Genomic DNA, 21,461 nt, shown 5'->3' with positions numbered 1-21,461 from the left:
CAAAATCGGATTTATGATTTTTTTGTTTTGTGATGAAGATGCTATCCAAGCTATATATGGCTTTTGTTCCCTATTGGGTTGTCTCACGACGGCTTATAATGTATTGTTGCTTGAGGTTCAGAAGCAGAGTGCATATGCTATTGCTAGTATTTTGGAGGATATCTTTTGATTTCTGCCCTGTTTCATTGCTCCAGTTTAAGTTTTACTCCGTATACCCATTTTTTTTTTAACGTTTCGGTGTCTGATATTCAGCAGTACGCATATAACCAGTGGCTTCGTTGCTGGTGAAAGACTTGGCAATGAAAGGGGTGGTTCTATTTGACGTAATGGTTATTATATGGAGCATATTTTTCCCTTGGTGTTAATGAAGTAGAGATGGTCGAATGCGGGCTTAGGCTGGATGTGGGCCGGGTTACCATGATTTTTTTGGCCCCTGGATATGCGGGTTTGCGAGTTTTAGGCGGGTTTGTGGGCTGGGCCTTGTAAATCTTGAAAAATATAGTCCAAGCCCGCTTTGTTAGCTGGCCGGATGGGACGGGCCTTGATTTCCGATCATATATAGATTTAAGAACGTCGTTTACCAATGCAACTCGTAAATCCCGACATAAAATTTGGTATGAATACATCCTGGCAAAAGTTAATCTAATTGTCAAAATAATACGAGTAATTGTCAAAATACATCGATTCCGGCGCAAATAAGAAAGTACGCGAAGCACGAGGATGGCCCAGTGGATAAGGGTCGTATGAAAACTGGCAAAATCGTTGAAAATTAACTCGATCTGAATTACCCGTCCTCTTACAAATACGAAATTGACCTGATCCAAACGCGGTCAAGTTGACCCGTTTGTCAGGTCTACTTACCTACTTGTCCAAAAGCATTAGACTTAGAAATCGTCTGTATGAGCGTGTACTCTAGACTCCCGTATACTTACACTATAGCTAACCAAATACAGTATGTTTTGACTTTGGTCGTATCCGAATTACATTTAATGAATCCGGTAATTCACAAAATCACCAGCATATATCTCGTCAAAAAAATATGTCCCAAATAACTTCATCGCACCTGTCAAAGTAAAAGCTATTAATAGCTAGAGGTGATCAAATGGCCCAAGCCGGCCCAGCCCGCTTTTTTAAAGGGCTTGGGCCTTTTATTTTGGCCCAAAAAAGCCCAATGTACTTTTAGGCCGGGTTTGGGCCAAGCGTTTGGCCCAAATTTTGGCCCGGCCCATATTTATTAATTAAGGAATATTTTTCTTATACAATTTGTTTAAGTTGCGTAAATTTTATATATAATTCCTTATAAACTCATGTATATATTTATTGAGATTTAAAAGCGATGTTCACGTAACATAAATCATATCTATTAGATATGATTAAGCATTATAATGTGTCGATGATTGTCTTTTATTCTATTTTTGGAGATTAATTCATATGTATTTCATCATACTTTGTACGATTTTTTATACTAAGTGCACATTTAAAGTACAAGTTGAAGGTATTATACTACTTATCTCGTTCGGTAAGTCGTAAATTTTAGGGCCCGAAAAGCCCATATAGGCCCAAAAGCCCGATTTAGGCCATAAGGGCTGGGCTTGGGCTCGCTAAATAGGCCCTCTCATTTGGCCCGGTCCAGCCCAACCCGCACATGTGGGCCATTTTTATCATCCCGACCCGGCCCAAGCCCGCATAGGCCCGGCCCATGATCAGCTCTATTAATAGCCCACTATTTTTACCGATTTTCGTTTTAAGGCCAATACGTGTTTTAATTAGATTATACAACTAACTTAATTATATTATTAATATCATAAATTAGTTGCATGTAATGATTTTAACATTATTTTTAATAATAATAAAATAACTTAAGTGTTTTTTTGGTAGTAAACTTTTTTTTTTTTTGTAGATATTATATTTAGTAAATTATACGGAGTATCATCTAATTAAAATTACTTTTTATTTATGCAAATAATTTAATTGGAAACCTCTCTTTATATATAAAACAAATCTAAAAAACATTATACTTTCACGCGGAAATATACTAATTTTAGTCTGTCAAAGTAAAGTACCGTCTCAAAGACCACTCAAGACTCGAGACCTGGTCGAAGTCTCGAGTATCAACTCTTATCATTATACTCTCAAAGAGTCACCTTGTCAAAATAAAACCTCAATGGAGAATCCCTCAAAACAACAACCACCATTGTTATGCTTAAAATGGCCATGGGACATCAATCAACCAACCCACAACACCAAAACTCCATCTCCATGCGAATTCGACACGCCATGGATCTTCAAATCACTCCAAACCCTAACTAAACTCCCTTTCAATTTCTTCAATTCAATCACAAACAATGCAATTACTCCCAAAATTAATTCTTTAACAGTTAATCAAAACAATAACAATGGTTTAATTAAGGGTTTAAGAAAAAAGGTATTAACAGCTGAAGAACAAGGTGAAATTGAACAAAGAGGTTTAGCTAATGCATTAGCAAGTGGGAAAGATGCTACTGTTATTGAATTTTATTCGCCGAAATGTAGTCTTTGTAATTCGCTTCTTGGGTTTGTTTTGGATGTTGAAACTCGTAATCTTGATTGGCTTAATGTTGTTTTTGCTGATGCTGAGAATGATAAATGGTTGCCTGAGGTATACTACTTGTTTTCGGATTCTCTCCGTCTTAATCATTTGTTTACATTTTGTATTCTTTGTAAGCTGTATTTTAATTAAAGTTACTGAGGGAGTGTTTGATATCATGTATATTTAGTGGCGGAACTAGAATTTGTAGTTTGGGGCGGAACTGTTAATGGTATCACAAATTCTTGTTTCAGACGGACACTTTTGGTCTTATTTGTCAGACGGATAAAATGTTGCCATTTTTTAAGAAAATGTAACCAATTAATTCACAAAATGTTATGACTAGAGGTGTCATTTTTTACCCTGAAAATGATGTGAACAATAATGGTAACATGTTATCAAAAAATAACAACATTTTATTGTAAAATGATGACATATTACCCGTCTTATTTCAGACCAAAAGCAATAGTCTTAAGAAAAACGGACCGTAATGGTATAAGTTAAATTGTTGGGAAAAAGTTCGAAAATTTTAACTAAAAAATTCAATTTTTTCGATGTTTAGAGGGGGGGGGGTTGATCTCCTCTGCTAGCTCCCCTAGTTCCGCCACTGTAAGTATTTGATTTTTGTTTTGGTAGATGGTTTGTTTGTTATGATTGTAATGTGTATGAGACAATTAGGGTGGGTTTGGATAGCGAAAGTGGAGGGAAAGGAAGGGGAGGAGGAAGGAGGGAAGAGAAAGGGAGGTAAGGGAAGGGGAGGGCAAATGGAGAGTGGGTGTTTGGATACAATTTCCTCCCAAATCTTGCCTATTGTGGAGAGATTTTGATTTGCCTTGGAGGATGGAAAATGGATTCCTCCAAATCTCTCCCCCTCTATTTCCCTCCACCCTTATTTGCTGTCCAAACTCCAAACAAGGGATTTTAAATACCCTACTCTCCCTCCCTTTCTTTTCCCTCCAAATCACTCAATCCAAAACTACAAGCACTGGCGGAACTAGGATTTTAAGTTACTAGGAGCGAACTAGTAAAATCATGAGGTAAAATAGAAGTCTTTTTTGGAGATTTGAACAAACAATTTCTAAATCTTTACTGCTCAGTGTTGGCGATCGCCCCTGCTAGCCTCCCTTAGTTCCGCTGCTGCAAGAACTGGTGTACATAAATGTTTTATTAGGGAGTGGGATACTTACATTGGTACTATTGGCACTCGTTGGTTAAGTCTGATTTGGGTTCTACGTATTTCTGTTGAAATTGGTTACAAGATTATAATGTAGCCAAATCGCCATTGCCATTTGTCTGAATATACAATCGTAGTGTTGTTGTCTGTGGAGTTTTAACAGTAAGGTGGATAACTTAAGCTGATTTGGGTTCTAAGCTGTCTAGTTCATCAGTTGTCTTCGGTTTCCATAGACTTAGTGTAGGAGACATAGGTGTATTCGTCAACTTTGGTGTTTGATGGTTCAGCATGTCCACCTCTGATGGAACCGCAGATTCAGTTATAGTGAATTACATAAATGTCTCATTGTACAGTGTGTTTTTGTAAGGAGTACTCGGGTAATTGATGATGCTCTCAATTTCGGTTAATAGGATCTCTAGTATTTTCGAAGCATAGTCCTTATAATTGTTGGTGCATATGTCGGACCCTCTTGCCTCTCCCCCGAGGGTTACTCTAGGCAGTGGACCGATGACGTTATTCATGATTTGAATAGCCATCCTATAGTTATTTTCCCTGACTTGGAGCAAACCGTCTTCTAGTGTTACGAAAATTTACTAAAGATGGAGCGAACAAACAGTCTTTCTGTTGGGAGGCAGTTATGTTGCTATATATCTTCTGTAGATTAGTATGTGAAGCACCAATTTTGAGGTAGAATCTTCAACGGTTCTAAGATATGCGAATGAATTTCCGACTCCTGTTGTAATACTGAAGTGTAGTCGGGACAATATATTCATGATTTTTTTTTTTTTTTTTTTTTTTTTGAGGCTATTCATGAAAATTTTTAGTTAGCTTCTTGGAAACTGAACCTTTTTCTTTCCTGGTTATATGGAGGACTGAAGTTATCATATGATTCATACTCCGTATTAGTTTGTTGCGTTAGACACTCAACATAAGGCGAGTGTTCGTTGGCTGATGTGCATATCCACGTATATATTAGAACAGCTACTGGTTATACGATTTAGTTGACTGAAAGCAGCAGTTGGTTGATGCAATTTTGGACAGAGTTTTCATCATTTGAGACGTAGATCAGTTTTTGTGACGTTTTTTTCCCCTTCTTTGATTTGGATTTGGTTCGGCAAAATCTAATTTTCATATTAGCAAATCTAATGTGGTGGTTAATTGTGTGTTTGTGTTGGTGCAGCTTCTTCACTATGACATAAAGTACGTTCCATGCTTCGTGATCTTGGACAAACATGGTAGAGCATTGGGAAAGACAGGCGTTCCTCACAGTCGGCTACATGTTGTTGCAGGTGTTTCCCATCTTCTGAAACTGAAACGTCCTCAAAAGAAATGAACTCTGAACATAGCGTAGCCGTATACTACGAATGTCATTAGGTCTAGACTTGCATCTTTTCCATGGGTTGCATAATGTTATGGTAGTACATTTTCCATTGAAGTTTCGCTTTGGTAATCTCAGTATGTTACTCATGTATACATGTTCTTCGAAAGAGCCGCTGTTTGTTACTGCCTTACTGGTATATTAAAACCTTTCAGATTCGAAAGAAGCGGTACTTTGTTAGAGGAAGTATAAAACCTCATATGGTGTCTGATGTAGATATTTTTTTTTTTTTTTTTTTTTTTGGCAGCTGTAAATAAAGATATACCTAACTAGGTTTATACAAATGGCATTTGACTCATTTGGTCAAATGCACTTATTTTAGGAATACCACCATAAGCAAAAACAACAAAGTAGCTACATCTGCTAACATAAGAGTGTTGATGGCGTACGGCTAACTGCACACAAAGAATATCTTCAACATCCCCATCATCCATGAAGGGGGAGCTAGAGCTGGCCAAATGGTCGATCATACCTTTACTCATCTTAACAGACAAAGCTTCGGAGAAATACCTGCAACAAGACACAAAAATGTGTCTCGGAGATTCATCCCCTTGGCTATGAAAAAGGGTATCTGAAGACCAACGAGTAGCTTGAACCATCAAGAAAGCACAAAGTGCACTTACGTGAAGGAAGAGGCGGAAAGCAGACCAAAATCTGTCTCCAAAGGAGCAAAAACTCCTGCACTTTAGACGACAATCCCTATAGACAAGAAACTCGTAGCCTAGAAAAGCGAGAAAGTATGTAACCAGCGATAAAAAAAGCAACTTGCAGAGACCCCTAACCAAAACCATCTCAAAGAACCAGAAAGAGATGGACACAACACCAGCCGAATGCAAGATTACATTTGTTGTAGATATTGAATGCTCTTTTTTATACAAAATTCATTGAAACGGAGCGAGTATTAGATATTGATTTCAATCTTATCAGTACCATAGTTTTCGTTGCTGTAGTATGGTGGCAAAGATTACCCTAGAAACTCGTTCAAGAATGAACTACATCCGAAATAACGGACGTCACTCGTATATTTACCTCAAAACACTCATTCCCTCATCTCTCTCGGTAGTAATTAGTAAAGATTCAGCACGAATGCGCGGTTTTTAGATAGGAATATTAAAGAAAATAACAATTATACAACTGATATTTAACTTAATTTGAAATTTAATTGTAAAATTTATTATTATTAATGTTTTGCATTAATTGATGGAAAAGGGAAAGTTCAAAATAATTTGGTTATTGTAGCCAAATTCACAGAAAACCCCTTATCAGCAAACCGATTAATGTTTTGCATTAATCGCTGAGATGAATCTTTTCAGAGAAAACCCCATATGAGCTTCAAGCCAATAAAGACTAGGGTTCGTCAAAGGACTAATTTATCGTCAAAGCGCACATACAAGGCAAGGCCTGTAAAGTTGTCTTTCTACAAAACCACTTTCTCATATACTCTTCTACCATTCACTTTCAATAAAATAAATATTCTCAATAAAACTTACAAACGGGGCAGGGTAAGAGTGCGCGGAGCCAAAAAAAAAAAAAAAAAAAAAAAAAAAAACACACATTCTACAAAGGTTTAACATACAGTACATAGCATGATAGTATCAAACACTGGTTTCAGATCTGAACTCCAAATCAGTTGTCACAGCTGGATCTCAGTTGGCGATACCGGCTTAAAATGCAGTCGCGAATTCGCGATGACCTTTGAAACCTTTTATAACCCGGCCGCCGATTTGGCGTTCCAGCCTAGATTTATTACTATGATACAACCAAATGCAAACCTTAATGTACAGGCAGGATTTAAGGATCATCTCATCTCATAAACCGAGTAGGCATGAACTCGTTTATTCTGAGAGGAAGACTGTAGAATTCTTCGTTCCTTACTTCTCCCCTTCTATTTTGGAACGGAATCCACCATGGAACTCCTCTTTCGGCAGCAGTATCCCTCGCTTCTAGGGTGTTATCGAGCATGATCCCAACAATTATGGCCACGGTAGGGGGTGATGAAAATATCGTATTCAGTATGTCATTAAACTGAAAAACGACAAACAGACAATTGGGTTAAGTCGGGATTATATTTCTCATAAAAGGGTTTGTCACAAAACAAAGATGCTCATGAAAATTTGATGCGAAGTTTTAATCAAAACGACGTGAAAAGTAGGTGTCAATACTTACCCATCCTCCTCCAGTATTAACGGGTCCATGATTTGCCGTCATGGTATAACTCAAAAAGTAATACGGTATAGATATTCCAAGGAAGAGACTCAGCCCCAAGACGTACATATTCCTCATAGAATTGTTGTTCGTAAATTGAATAAACGAAATCCCATTTGCAGCTGCAAGTAAATTTAGTATTTTAGTGTGCATAGACATTAATTACAAATTAACAACCGATGTATCCCTGAACTCGATAAATATAGAATCTACTGAAAACGAATTGGCAAAGAGAAGTGAACTAACCAACAATTCCGAATAGAACGCAATATATAGCAGCGAAGATTGGAAGAGGGATAGATGCAAAGAAGGCTCCAAATTTCCCTAACAGTGAAACACCGTAGACAATCATTAGTTTACGGATATTTTTGCAACTGCTTTCGTGTTTTAAGTAAAAAGCACTCACCAAATATAGAGAAAAATATCATGAAAGATGTGGATACTTGAACAACTCTTCTACTTCCGACACGGGTTAGTCCAAGCAGCCCAGCATTCTCACTGCATGCATACTAACACGTCATTCATATCTTTTTTTGTGACAATGACAATAAGAAAATAGGTTCGAAGAAATAGAAAAATCTCAGAGATAATATGTTCTTACACAGTAGCAGTCGTCCCGACAATAGTACCAAACAGCCCATCAAGCAACATACTTATACCCTGCATGCTCGATAAGCACAAGTGAAACCATAGCTCATAATATTTCATGGTCAAGTAGCCCAAATGCTAATTATTACGGCAATTCTAACCTGCAAACCTATGCTTCGACTCAGCACATGAGCTGGCGGAGGAGTAGCACCTGATAAACGGGCGGTTGCATAATATGTTCCTGTAGTCTGCAAATAACCAAGCAATAATTATACAAGAAGGATATTGCATCATAGACCACAACAACAACAACAACATCAGAGCCTTAATCCCAAAATGATTTGGGGTCGGCTGACATGAATCATCCTTTAGAACCGTCTATGGGTGAACACACACACCTCAAAAAGCGAATAGAAAAGGGAAAATGAAAAACAAAAGGGAGAGCGAAAATGTAATGGAAAGTCGAGGTAAACTTACAGGTTTTAAAATCGAATTCCGGATTTCTTTTATAAAAACTTAAAATTTAAATCGTAGACCCCTTCCGTTTTTTTTTTTTTTTTTTTAAAAAGTTTGTTTAGTTTTTTCTGAAATTATGATTTCACTTCAAATTAACAAAAAAAAAATGAGGAAAATTCTGAAACTTGAGTATATACTTCATGCCTTCATGGTATTTACTCGCATATTTTAAGAGATTTTTTTGAGGAAAATTCCGAAACTTGAGTATATACTTCATGATAGTTACTCGCATATTTTAAGAGAAACTGAAGATTTATGTGAAGTGTCTTCAAATATTAAAAACGTTGCGAATACAGACAAAAGAAAAAGTACTAATTAAAAAAGGACAGATTCAAAACCTCTGCTGATGAAACAAGAGCTGCACCCATCATGCCAAACACACTACTAGCGCTGAATATAGGTGTACCCCACTGAAACGGATAAGGAACTCTTACCCTAAAATTGCCAACAAAGACGGAGTACAATCAATGGAAGGATCGGTTTACAAAATAATTAACGCATAATTATGTTTACATCCAATGACAGACAGTTGATACTGTGATAGGCCTACTTTTAAACACATACCATGAAGAAGAAGAAATGAGACCCGAGTAATCAGTGCGGCAACTCAGCTTAGTCTGCAGTTTAACTCTATTGTAGACTCCGCCGACTGTAAGTATGGCAGCGAAAGCCCATACAAACCCAATGCAAAGAAGCAACGCATATCTCTCTAAAATGGGATGTGCTCTTGGGTGAAGGTGCTTTGCATACTGAAAACAACACGACAGATCACATATAGTTTGTCCTCTCAATTAATCCGAAACCTAATAGTATCAGTTAAATCGATATTACCTGTTGGACGAGAATGAGTAAAACTAGCATTGGCAGACCAATCTCCGTACAGTTTGCTAGCTTTAAGAGCACAAAAAAAAATTCACAGAAAAAAAAAAAAAAAAAATCAATCACTATCACAAATGACAAGGGAATACCACGTTAGGAAAATATCTAGACGATAAACGTACCTGAGGAAAGCCTCTGGTGAACAGACCAAGCCCGACGAGTGAAACTATCGGCACAATGATAAGGGGACTAAAGAGCCTGCCATTTATTTATCATTATAAACGAAAAATCATTTTAGATAAATATGTGAGTCAGGAGTTCAGGACAATATATATGTATGGAAATCATGAACTTCTCAGAATCTCAGGACTTGAGAATCTGAAACGGACAAATTTGTAAATAAAGATATTCACCTCGTCAAATTTCCCCACGCTTTGCTATAGCCGAGAATAATGCTGACGAAAGATGAGACTATTAGAGATCCCTGAATGGTTCTAATGTTCTGAACAAATCTCTGCAAATACCAGTCTATAAACAGTAAGCATGATGTAACCTTACCTTACACGAGGGAGACGACGTTTCATAGACAAAAGAAGCGGAACTAGTCTGGGTCGAGTTATTTTGATTTATTCCATTACAATCCAGAACCCAAGAATATTGGTAATTGGCTCCGTATAACAGAAAGGAATAAACTTATTACATATTCCGAATAACTTTGTACCTGATGCTCACTGTCAAAATTTCCGTTGTTGCTGTCGTTGATAATCGTCATAACAGGTATGAGGTACGCATATGACGGGCCCATCACTGCAGGCAGTCTAGACCCAATCAAGGTTTGCAGAAGCGTATTGATCCCCGACATAAATAGCAACGTTTCGATCACACGGGCTTTATCCCCCTTAATTCGAAAAACAACTAAAGATGTAAGAGGACACACACTAGGATTCAAAAGAAACGACAAGATGACATCATAACACGATCAGTACTTACAGCGTTTCCACCCATTACAGGAACTATGGAGCTGGCAATCAGGACCGTAGTTCCCAGCATCACAATATAGTGCTGAAAAGCCAATATACATGTTTGGTCTGCATTTTTTCGAGTAAATCAACAATTTAGTGTACCAAACATAACATTCCTTGGAATCAAAACGGACTACTCCTGATAACAACATCGTCCCACTTGAAGAACGCAACGTCCTCGTTGCGCCTGGGAGCATAACCGCTAACCCAGAATCCTCCCCGTTAGGTGTGTGATGACAATGGAGCGTATAACCACTGTATAACCACTGCCTCCGATCACCACACGGTCGCAGGATTCTTAGCAATCACTATTCCCAAGAGAGGGATTTTCATTTATTCTGTTCAATGATTTTTCTAAAACCCGATTCTAGTAATCAAAAGCAAAGCACAATGAAACCGAGATCAGCCATTCAGCTAAAAAAAGTTGAACACGCAGTAAAGCGGATTCAAATCTCAAATTGACAAATAAGTCTTTGAATTAATTGAATAAGAGCAATCAACTGAAATCAAGTAAAAGGAGGAATTAAAAATAACAAAATACCTAAGAATTGATTCCCAATTTATTCCATGGTATATACTATAGAACCCCAGAAACAGAAAAAAAGTGATCAAATTCAATATACCATGAGGCATGAGCAAAAGAGCTAAAAGGAATCACTTCTTTATTCTAAAGTATACTTCATAAAACTAAAAGCATCATAAAGAAACCTTAAACATATGAAAATCATTGAATCATCATGAAACTTTCTGTTAACACATGAATAATTCATGCCCTTTTTCTTCTCACTCGCCCACCTCCGTCTCAATCATTTATTTAAAATACGTCTCACAAACAATACTTAACTTGCCCACCTCCTGAATCATTTATTTAACTTTGATTAACATCCGTCTTACAAACAATACTTAAACTTCCCCATCTCCTTGATCATTTATTTACTTTTGATTAAAATATGTCTCACAAACAATACTTAACTTGCCCACCTCCGTCTCAATCCCATTCATTTATTTACCTTTGATTAAACTGCATCTCACAGGCAATACTTCACTCGCCCACCTCCATCTCAATCATTTATTTACCTTTGATTAAAATACGTCTCACAGACAATACTTAACTTGCCCACCTCTGTCTTAATCATTTATTACCTTTGATTAAAATACGTCTCACAGACAATAAAAAGTAAACAAATGAATAAAACAGACGTAGTACTAATAAACTGAAATCAGTAGCGGAGCCAGGATTTATAGATAAAGTCATATTCTACATAACTAAGTACTAGGTACAGTAATAGAATAAGGTAAACTAGAAAAAATCGAAACTTTATTAGTTTATCATGAAGGGGCGACCGTCCCTGCTAACCCCTTTAGTTCCGCTACGGATCCGAAACATAAAAAAAAAAAAAATAAATAAATTAAAACTTACGCCAAGAAGGATTAGAGTGGATGCAATAGTGAAGAGATTGAAGTTGTTCTTGAGGAGCATAAACAGGTCCTTTTGCTGCACCAAGTGGCATATGTGGGCCAGGTGGTGGGGCCATCACCGGTTGCTGAGGTGGGCCCTGGTGGTTGTTATGGTGGTGGTGGCCCCCGCTTTCTCCCATCTTGTTCATTATTTAAATAATAAAGTTGCGATCTTTGATATGTGTGAAAAACGTTACAAAGTTTACAAAGTGTACAAAGTTTGATGAGTAAACCGACAGTGAAAGGTTGAACTTAGTTGTTGATGGTGTTGTGCTTTGCTGGAATATGTACTTATCAATGAGCCTTATCAATGTGAAGTATTGCCTAATTTTTCACTCACCTAGTCTTGTTATAGACAGATATATCCGTCTATAGTTAAAAGACGGGTCAAATAGCTTGAAAGTGGTGATATTTTTGGCCTCCATCATCCCACTTGTTGCTTGTCCTATTAGGAATATGGTATTGTATTTGGCTCGTCTTTTGTTATAGACGGATATGTACCGTCTATAATTGTGTTTTTCACTTACTTTCTTTGGTTTGATTCTAAATTTCTAACCATAATTATTGTTTTTTGTAGTACTATAGCTAGACCTGATAAACGGGTCAATCGGGTTCATATTAGGTCATTTTGGTTGAGTTATTTTCGATTTGCAAGAATTTAAGCCCGGGTTAGGTTGGGACATTTCGGGTAGTTTGTTATCAACTTATTTGGAGAAAACTGTCGGTAAGCAATAATAAACATTCAGATTGGATTGAAAGAGGTCAATTCGAGTTTCGGAGTCAGATTAGGGTCCTCAATCGAAGTGTGGGTTGGGTTTCGGTCGGAACAGTTTTGTCAGGTTTAATGATGACGGAGTTGATAAAATTGATCCGATTGATGGCAATTGCATTACATAAGTTGACCTGAATACTCGATTTAAAACGGTCCATTTATTAAAGATATATGAGTAGTTATAAGAAAAAGTTATAAGAAGTATGATTAAATATTAAAGTAAATATGTAATATCGCCTGAGTAGGTATCCTGAGAGATGGTCTCTCAATAAGTTTATTGAGAGAATATTTTACAATTTTAAGAAAAAGTGGTACTACAGGTAATAAAATAGATACAAATCATAAAAGATAAAATGAGTACATTTATTGTGTAAGTAGGTATGAAATTACTATGTCACAATCAACAACAAAAGGGTCAAGAAATACAAATAAAATGGTACGGAAGACTGATCTCTCAATAACTTATTAAAAGATCGTCTCTCACAGGTTTTAGTGATATCACCTTCGTACGTATTTGTGTTCAGTGACTCGGTCATAGTAACTAGTCTTGGGAAAGTATTTTCATAGTACGAAATAGAAGCCGATAAAACTGATCTGATTTGAGTGATATTAGTCGAGTTAACCCGACATAATCAATGAACTCGTATACGGTCTAATATACTATCGTCATCTAAAAGACCTATACTCTTTTATGTTCTTTTAAAGATACGGGTTGTTATTAAACAAACTTATAAGAAACCGTATTCATTTGGTTATAGTAACTTGTCTTAGATAAGTCATACACGAATCTAAATTGGACCGGTCCAATTCAAACCCGAAAAAATAAAGTGGTTTTCGGGGTAGTTTCGTAAATACGGAGTATTTTCCATGAGCTTTAATTAATACTCCTATAAAAAAAAAAATTTATTAATGGAGTAATTTAATTTAATTAATATTAAAGGTAAAAATTTAAGATTAGCAAGAGGTAGATGGGGGTTGATAACGTGAGCATGGGCAGATAGTACGAAATAGGAAGGTACATAGAAAGTCGGGGGGTGAGACGTACGAGAAGCTTGGAACTTGCGAATTTTGGATTTGTTTTTTGTCTTTAAAATGAAAGCATTTGGTCCGTCTTCATTTGTAACAAAAAGTCTTGAAAGAAAAAGGAAAATGATAATGATACTACACGTTTTCTAAGAGCATGATGTTATTTTCTGTCTCATAAACATACTTATTAGTAATTTTAGAATGACTTGTGCCTTCCCTAAAAATTACTGAATAAGATTATTTTGGAGAATAAAACTATCTTGACGGTTTCATATAAAAATATAAAAAAAATACGAATAATGACGTGGACACTATGAACAAAAATAGTTTCAAACGAACACTAATTACCTAATTAATTTGCTCATAAACACTCATTATCCAAAAAATTCTATAAAAGTATTGTCTCAAATTGCAAGATTATGTTACACACTACGGAGTAATTAGTACTTTCTCCATCCCGGCCATTTGTTTATCTGTGTCATTTTAGGGTGTCTCATTTATTTGTTAACTTTCTATAATATGTTTTTATGATTAATTTGATCACTCAATGACACTATCACGCGCTTGTCAGTTGTCAACACATATAATCCTCTTCTTTCTTCTAGGTATTTGTGCCAAAAACGAAGGTAAACAGAATGAGTACGACAGAGGGAGTATCACTTTTAATTACGAAAGGTATAACACAATTCCGAAATTACTAATGTCACTCATGTTTGAGAAACGATTAACAATAACATGTCCTTAAACTTAACTTGTATTGTTGTGACATTAACAAAAAGTATAATGACATATGATTATGAGAGTTGGTTTCCCTTCAGACGGGCTATTTTGGTCTGAAATAATAAGACATGAATTTGAGACCATTTTACAGTCAAATGTACCACTTTTGGAAAATAAGTTATCATAAGCTGTAACACTAACTTGACCATTGTAGTTACATTTGAACATAAAATACAAAATCTGTCTTATTTGTTCTAGACAAAATTGTCCGTTTGAAACGAGAATTTGCGTATGATTATTGATTCAAGATGAGTGAAAGTAAAGAGGAAAGACTAGAGGATCAATTGATACTTAGTTAACACACAGCAGAAGACGAGCAATAAAACATTTTGTCAGTAAACTTGAAATCTTTTCCTAATTCTTAAGAGGATTCACGACATGTCCGACGAATAACACGACTCCAGTCGTGTTCTCTCTGATCAAATAGATGAATGGATGATCAGCCACAAAGTCTACTCTCGGGACTCTTATAGCACACATAAGTTGAAATTTTATGGCAGAAGCTGCAGCGGCTTCTGTGCCTTCCTCGTTCACCTTAATAAATGCTTTATGGAAAATATTCGAAACATAAAGGTCTTCAGCCTCGGGAGAGTCTACCATCTCGGTTAGGTCACCCCCCGAGAAAGCCAAGTTAATTCCTAAACCCTTCAAGACCTTAGAAGCTTCAAACCCAAATGATATTTTGAACCGCGGTAGTCTAAAATCCCCAACTTTGACTTTCTCAGTTGGAAGGTGTTTGTCTAGGAAACCGGGTTTAGAAGCCACTTTCTCAGATAACGCTAACAATCCGTCTTTTTTATTTGGAAGAAGGAAAATCATGGAGAATTGGCGGCGCTTGTCCTTGCCTTGCTTGTAAGGCAGTTCAAGGACTTTGAAACCATGACAAGTTCTGATAAACTGTTTTTTGTAGCTGGTCATGAAGGGCACTTTGACCGAGGTGCCATCGAGGAGATGGAAGTCGTTTTCTTCTGTTTCCGATCGATCAAACTTCTGATTCCATTCTCCTTTAAAGTACAATGCATTTGCGAATATAAGCCTCGTCATGTTATCAACTGATCCAGGAGGTAGCAAATCTTTAATGAGGCCGCCTGTTTGTTTCTCCGCCCATGAATTCACTTCAGAAGCTACTTCATCTGCCTTTTAATCGGAAAAATAACAAAAATGTTAATATGATCAGTATTCTACTTTATTTATGTTTTCATATTACCCTCTGTCCCAGTCAGTAATTTACTTTTTTCTCTAATTTCACCTCACAAAATAAAATAAACGTAAATTATTCACTAGGACCAAAATTTAATAGTTTCATATAGCTCTACAATCACAATACTTCCGAAAATTATTCCGACTAATCAATTAACAGTTTCATATAGCTCTACAATAATCACAATTCTAGACCACCATAAAAAGCCTCTACAAATAAAGGAATTGGATACAAAAATAACTGACTCACAGTAAGATCGTCTTATTCTATAATGTGCGTAAAATTAATTAATATGCAAACCTTTGTGCCATTTGAATTAAGGCTTCTCTCAATGATTCTCCTCTTTTGCCTCCTTTCCTCTCTTCGACGGGCTCTTCTTTTTCCCTTTGAAGTGAGAACCAATGATTTGCTCGATTCCGAGTCCTCTGTCTCATTCAAATCATCCTCGGTTTCAGTTCGAGTTCGCTCTTCTTTGTTACCCTCCGATTCTGCCTTGTTCTTTTTGTTATGAGCCTAGAAATTTAAAACACAATTTAAAATACGGTACTTTGAAAATAAACTACGTAAATTGCGTATTTAGATTGCATGTTTAGTTTATTACGTCCTTTTATAACATATCGACTAAGGTAGCTGACATCTACAACCGCTACCGTATTAAAACGCACAAACTAGAGACTTACATTGTTACCAGCAAAGTTCACTTGCGTACAAGAAGCCTTATACAAATCCTCAACGACCCGTTTAAACTCGGGTTTAAACGGCAAACTTTCATCAACCCAAACTCCATTAGCGAACCTTAATCTGGGCCCACCTGACGTAGTTCCATCTGCGAACACAAGCGGCACGATTTTCGAGAAAAGCTTGTTGAGGTCATCAATTGAGTTCGACCCAAGAACTGATAATAACTCGTCCCGGGTCGACCCGGACGACCCGGCAGCGATTAGACCGAGTATCACGTGGAGAGAGAGTGGGGAGAATACTGAGTTGGTCGGTGTTGACTTTGTTGATGCCACGTGGTGTGCGATTTTGAGTGACACGTGGGTTTGGTCTGTGATCAATTGACGAAGGTCGTCCATGTCACCCTTGTCCATGTCGTTGAGGAGTAAAGACTAAAGACGTATAGAGGATTAGAGGTGAGAAAATTTAGGGCACGCGTTAAAAAAATCGTCTTTATCAATCATGGTTAAATACAAGGGAGAACCTCTAAATTAAGGAAAGCTAAATACGTATGTAGTATGGAAAAGATACAATTGTAGAAATAATAGGTAACTAGAAAGATTACAATTGGAGAATATGGAAAGGGATATGATACGAATATTGTAATCAACTTTCCTTAATACGTTTTCGCAAGTTGGACGATCTCTCAAGGAGACTTGGGCCATGTTTGGTAAACAGCGGATTAATATTAGCAGAAGCAGATTTAGAAAGCAGATTTGACTAGCATAATGATTTAGCGGGTTTGACTAGCAGATTTATTTAGCAGAATTGTTTTAGAGGTGTTTGGTAATTGACAGTTTTAGATTAGCATATTGTTTAGATTCTTTGTAAAATGACAAATAAGGATATGATTAAATTATTTATTAAATATATAAACGGAAGGTTATTATTTTTTAAGGGGTAAATAAGACAATATTTTTTCTTTCTAATCCGCTAACCTAATATGCTAGTAGAAGCAGCATATTGCAAAATAGCATATTGAACCCCAATATGCTATTTCAATATGCCATTAACCAAACGCTCTAAATAGCATATTCGTAAGTCAAACATGCTAAATCTCTCCAATATGCTGAAATTTGGCCAATATGCACCATCCTCATTAATACGTTGACCCTGAACTCCTCAAGTTGCTTATTTCGAACTTGTTCATGCAGAGATCTCATATGTTTTATACGAGAGTGAAATACGGGATTAGCCAAATTTTATATCCCATCCAATTACCCAAATTATCGCAATACAAAAAAATGAGAGACAGGGAGAATTAGAGACTAAGATGACGGAGCTGATAAAACTGCTCCGATTTCAATGAAATTACTTAATATAACTTGAGTACCCGACTATCCGACTTAGTCGACGAATTCAAATATGAACAAAAGGTGAGCAATAAAACATAAAACTGAATAAACGTATACAAGGGATGTTAGTACCATTATCAGTTCCATATTTGTAAGCAAACTTGAAATGTTTTTCTATTTCTTAAGAGGGTTTACGACGTGTCCGACGAACAACACGACTCCAGTCGTGTCCTCTCTGATCAACTACAAGAATGGATGATCGGCCACAAAGTCCACTCTCGGACCCCTCATAAGACCAACGCGCATTCCAACGCCAGCGCGAGAAGCTGCAACGGCTTCTGTGCCTTCCTCGTTCACCTCAATAAATGATTTATGGAAAATACTCGAAACACAAAGGTCTTCAGCCTTGGAAGAGTCCACCATCTCGGTCAGGCCACCCCCCGAGAAAATCAAGTTGATTCCTAAACCTTTCAAAAGCTTAGAAGCTTCAAACCCAAATGATATTTTGAACCGCGGAAGTTTAAAGTCTCCAACTTCAAATTCCCAAATGCGAAGATATCAAGTTGATTCCTCGTTCACCTCAATAAATGATTTTATGTATTCGTTATTAATCTCATACTTTCTTTACGTATGTATTTTATGTATTCATTATTAATCTCATACTTTGTTCTTTGATAACAGGATTGTACGGTGTACATCGAGTCGGATTTATTGATTGTGCTCACGACATTTGTGCTATTAGTTTTGATATTATAGTTTATTTGCACGTACTATTAACATTCAAAGCAAACAAACTTGTTATTTTGTAATTCTCACATTGATGGGATTGAAATTAATCCGTCTTACATAATGTCCGTATGAACACAATTAATCCGTCTTACATAATGTCCACATAGATCATTAAAATTGTTTTCTCATAATTTTTTATTCCCATATTCAATCAATTCTTTGACCAAATTTCGTATATAAATAAATTTTTAGTGATTTTCCACACAATCACCCGTTCACCAAATCACCACCACATAATTAAACCATAGTGTTACTATATAATTAAATAGTACTACTATTTGTTCGTGGGTGATCTCAGGCATTGAGATTTGGCAATTCTTTTAAATAAAATCTAACACAAAAATAAATGGAAAGACAATTACTCTGCAAACGAAGATGGGATATTTCCGTCCCGGTACAACAGCCACCACAAGTGATAATAAAAAGAAGCATAAGAGTTCATTCGTTCGGTAAGTTGTTCTCTTTGTGTTTATGCTACTAATTTAATCAAACATTAATAAAAATTGACAAAACTTAACAGATTGCTATTTTCTCATTAAAATTGGAGTAAAAATCTATATATCAACTTCAAATTTTGTTTCACAAGATCTGTTCCAATATCTATATATAATTGATGGAATTTATTTTCATTTAGTGAAAATTATACAAAGTACTAATTAAAAGGGTGAGTGATATAATAAAAACCAGGCATTAAATTACAAAGAGGGATTGTCATTTTTTTTTGTGTGTCATTGGAAATTAGAAATTAAAGCATAACTCAATCCATATTAAAGTTTACAGATAAGGACCCCAAACCTCAAAACAGTCACTTCTGCCATTATCTTTTGGTTTTCTGTCAAAAGACGTTCGAGTTTCCTATCAATTTAAATATTCGTGTTTTTGTTATATGTTAATAATATGTATTTTTTTGTAAAGTAGCCAAGTAGGAATTATCTAATTTACTTATGGATTTATGTCTGCCCTTTCGCTTGCGTACTACCCTCTAAAGTTTCAATAATATTTTTTTTTATCATGGTTCACTTGAAAATAAAAGCAAAACAATACTAATACGGTATACGGAGAAGCATACGGAAATAACATGAACATCTATTTCAATAGAGGTCTACCCTATCATAAAAACCCTTATGTTCATTTATTTGCAATAAAAACAAAGATTGTCATGATTCACACACAAAATTTATTTGTTTTCTTTTGACCAGAGGATTGGTCATAAAATATATTGGAGAACTACGTTTTTGATCGAGTGATAGATTTGAAAAGAATCAAAGATAGAACTACGAAAACATAAAACAAAAATATGACGATTATTTTCGAAGAGTAGGTGACTACGTGAGTGATGGAGTATAAGAAAAAGAAAGTCAGTAATATAAAAGACATTTTAAAGGGTGTTGAGTATGCGAGTTTTTTACAGCAATGCCGAAAGAAAGTAGGTCTCATGAGAGACCGTCTCCCACTAAAATTTCCACTAAAATTAGTGGGAGACATAATAGGGAAAACAGAAATTCAGTGGGTCCCTCACTCTATCATGTGAGAGGTCTCTCAATAACGTTATTAGGATACCGTCTCTCTGGAGTTTTGTGGCCGAAAAAAACAGAAAATTAATGATTAACGGAATGGCTAACCGAATGGGGGTTGGGTCCTTAACTTTAAACTTTAATAGTTGAATCCCTTAACTGGAAAAAATGTGATAATTTAAATCCTTTTCTTGGTGATAACTCCCGAAAAAATTATTATTACTAATTATTTAAGTAATGATTCCACTATAATTAAAATGACTTGAATTTAGTAAGTTTACTTCGTCATCAGAAGTGTTTAATCAATCGAGCATGAAACGAGGAGGCATGTGTTCTGTTTTATTTTTCTTTACAATGATTAGTGAGAAACTGTGCAAAAATGTCTAGATTGAGGTGTGTTTAATTTGCATGCAATGTATATGCCTCCCATACATTTATTAAAAAACAATATTTACAGATAAATGACTCAGATAGATAATGTCAAGTTTAGACAAAGCATTACAGTGACACACAATACAAGAGTTCTTCAAATTGAACCTATATAAAATTTTATTAATAATGAAGAATTTTAACATTTTTTCAGAACTTGAAGATGACATGCAGTATAAAATAGCAAAGAAGATAACGAAACGCGATTCAATTGTTCTACTATGCATGTAAGTTTTTAATTAAAAAAAAATACAAATCCTAATTGTGTTACTATCGTACCATTATCAATAAATTATTTTTTTACTTCTCTCCGATAAAAGTTATCCTAATATATTTTGTTTATATAGTTCTAAAGATATGAAGAATATTTGCATGGAGGAGGAGATTAGAAACAAGATTCATACAAAATATTTCTCCCATGTAATCAAAGGATTTACAAAGTGAAGACCAAATTGTACTAAGAGTTTATTTATATAATGGAAATTCAATGGACTTTTTAGTTTTATAGTAATTATCATTGTCTTTTTTAATTTTATTATTTGAGTTGTTTCTTTTAAATTACCTCATAAATTATGGGGTATTGTTGATTTGTTATATTGTAACAAATTTCTCCAATTTTTTGCCTTAATATGTTATGACAACAATAGTCAATTATTAATCAATATAGTTATCTTATCATTATTGTATTTTTTTAGATAAATTGGATAATTTATTATAAATATCATCTTTAGTAATAATAGATATAAACTTATAATTTAAATAAAATAACATATAAAAACAGGCCGTGCGAAGCACGGGATACTACCTAGTATAAATTTAAAATTTAGAATGTAAAGCCGTTTATACGGTAATTTGTATATTGCTACAGTCATACTCGCTAATACTCAATTTATTTCGGTTTCACAATATATGTACAACTTTGAGCATGAATAAAACATGACACGTGTCAAACGTATATTGTTTTCTTAGATAAGAGGGAAATAATTTAGTGCAAACTAATTACAACAAATAAGCTTAGAATTGTTCCACTGATTAATTATATCACAGAAAGTACTAATTGATTTCATTTTCAAAGTTGTTTTCGTATAAGACTGTTTTCCCATAATTGCGACATAACAAAATGTCATTTTAGTAAATATTGAACAATCTCATCAAACTAATATAGAAAATCTTACATGAGGAGTACTATTATATTATCTTAGATTCTTAAGT

General features: G+C 35.5%; 3 protein-coding genes across 3 annotated transcripts; 1 reads left to right on the top strand and 2 right to left on the bottom strand.

Annotated features, from left to right (window-relative positions):
• Window positions 1–2,066: 2,066 nt before the first annotated feature.
• LOC141604720 (uncharacterized) lies at window positions 2,067–5,312 on the top strand. Its single transcript, XM_074423185.1, has 2 exons — window positions 2,067–2,638; window positions 4,921–5,312. Exons 1-2 carry the CDS (start codon window positions 2,165–2,167, stop codon window positions 5,071–5,073), a joined length of 627 nt encoding a protein of 208 aa, XP_074279286.1. The 5' UTR covers window positions 2,067–2,164; the 3' UTR covers window positions 5,074–5,312.
• A 1,220-nt stretch (window positions 5,313–6,532) lies between these two features.
• LOC141604719 (nucleobase-ascorbate transporter 3) lies at window positions 6,533–11,993 on the bottom strand. Its single transcript, XM_074423184.1, has 14 exons — window positions 11,689–11,993; window positions 10,237–10,334; window positions 9,968–10,144; window positions 9,660–9,760; window positions 9,429–9,504; window positions 9,259–9,318; window positions 8,992–9,176; window positions 8,766–8,862; window positions 8,073–8,159; window positions 7,925–7,983; window positions 7,730–7,821; window positions 7,570–7,647; window positions 7,285–7,445; window positions 6,533–7,143 (listed from the first exon to the last, which is right to left on the bottom strand). The coding sequence occupies exons 1-14, from the start codon at window positions 11,873–11,875 to the stop codon at window positions 6,922–6,924; spliced, it is 1,680 nt and encodes a 559-aa protein (XP_074279285.1). The 5' UTR covers window positions 11,876–11,993; the 3' UTR covers window positions 6,533–6,921.
• Window positions 11,994–14,555: 2,562 nt separating this feature from the next.
• On the bottom strand, window positions 14,556–16,812 carry LOC141607031 (serpin-ZX-like). Its single transcript, XM_074426406.1, has 3 exons — window positions 16,186–16,812; window positions 15,806–16,018; window positions 14,556–15,441 (listed from the first exon to the last, which is right to left on the bottom strand). The coding sequence occupies exons 1-3, from the start codon at window positions 16,594–16,596 to the stop codon at window positions 14,659–14,661; spliced, it is 1,407 nt and encodes a 468-aa protein (XP_074282507.1). The 5' UTR covers window positions 16,597–16,812; the 3' UTR covers window positions 14,556–14,658.
• Between the last annotated feature and the right edge of the window lie 4,649 nt (window positions 16,813–21,461).

This window comes from Silene latifolia, chromosome 10 (genome assembly GCF_048544455.1).
Source record: "Silene latifolia isolate original U9 population chromosome 10, ASM4854445v1, whole genome shotgun sequence".
In the NCBI taxonomy this organism is placed as follows: Eukaryota; Viridiplantae; Streptophyta; class Magnoliopsida; order Caryophyllales; family Caryophyllaceae; genus Silene; species Silene latifolia.
The sequence above is the reverse complement of the archived record's forward strand: the minus strand, read 5'-3'. Positions and strand labels throughout refer to the sequence as shown.

Excerpts from the sequence above, each read along its gene's own strand:
- LOC141604720 (XM_074423185.1), top strand. The coding sequence starts at position 2,165 with ATGGAGAATCCCTCAAAACAACAACCACCATTGTTATGCTTAAAATGG. Across the intron at positions 2,639-4,920 it reads ATGATAAATGGTTGCCTGAG|CTTCTTCACTATGACATAAA; the intron begins GTATACTACTTG and ends GTGTTGGTGCAG.
- LOC141604719 (XM_074423184.1), bottom strand. The coding sequence starts at position 11,875 with ATGAACAAGATGGGAGAAAGCGGGGGCCACCACCACCATAACAACCAC. Across the intron at positions 10,145-10,236 it reads CTGTAATGGGTGGAAACGCT|GGGGATAAAGCCCGTGTGAT; the intron begins GTAAGTACTGAT and ends TTTCGAATTAAG. Across the intron at positions 7,446-7,569 it reads CGTTCTATTCGGAATTGTTG|CTGCAAATGGGATTTCGTTT; the intron begins GTTAGTTCACTT and ends ATTTACTTGCAG.
- LOC141607031 (XM_074426406.1), bottom strand. The coding sequence starts at position 16,596 with ATGGACAAGGGTGACATGGACGACCTTCGTCAATTGATCACAGACCAA. Across the intron at positions 16,019-16,185 it reads TGAACTTTGCTGGTAACAAT|GCTCATAACAAAAAGAACAA; the intron begins GTAAGTCTCTAG and ends TTAAATTTCTAG. Across the intron at positions 15,442-15,805 it reads TTAATTCAAATGGCACAAAG|GCAGATGAAGTAGCTTCTGA; the intron begins GTTTGCATATTA and ends TCCGATTAAAAG.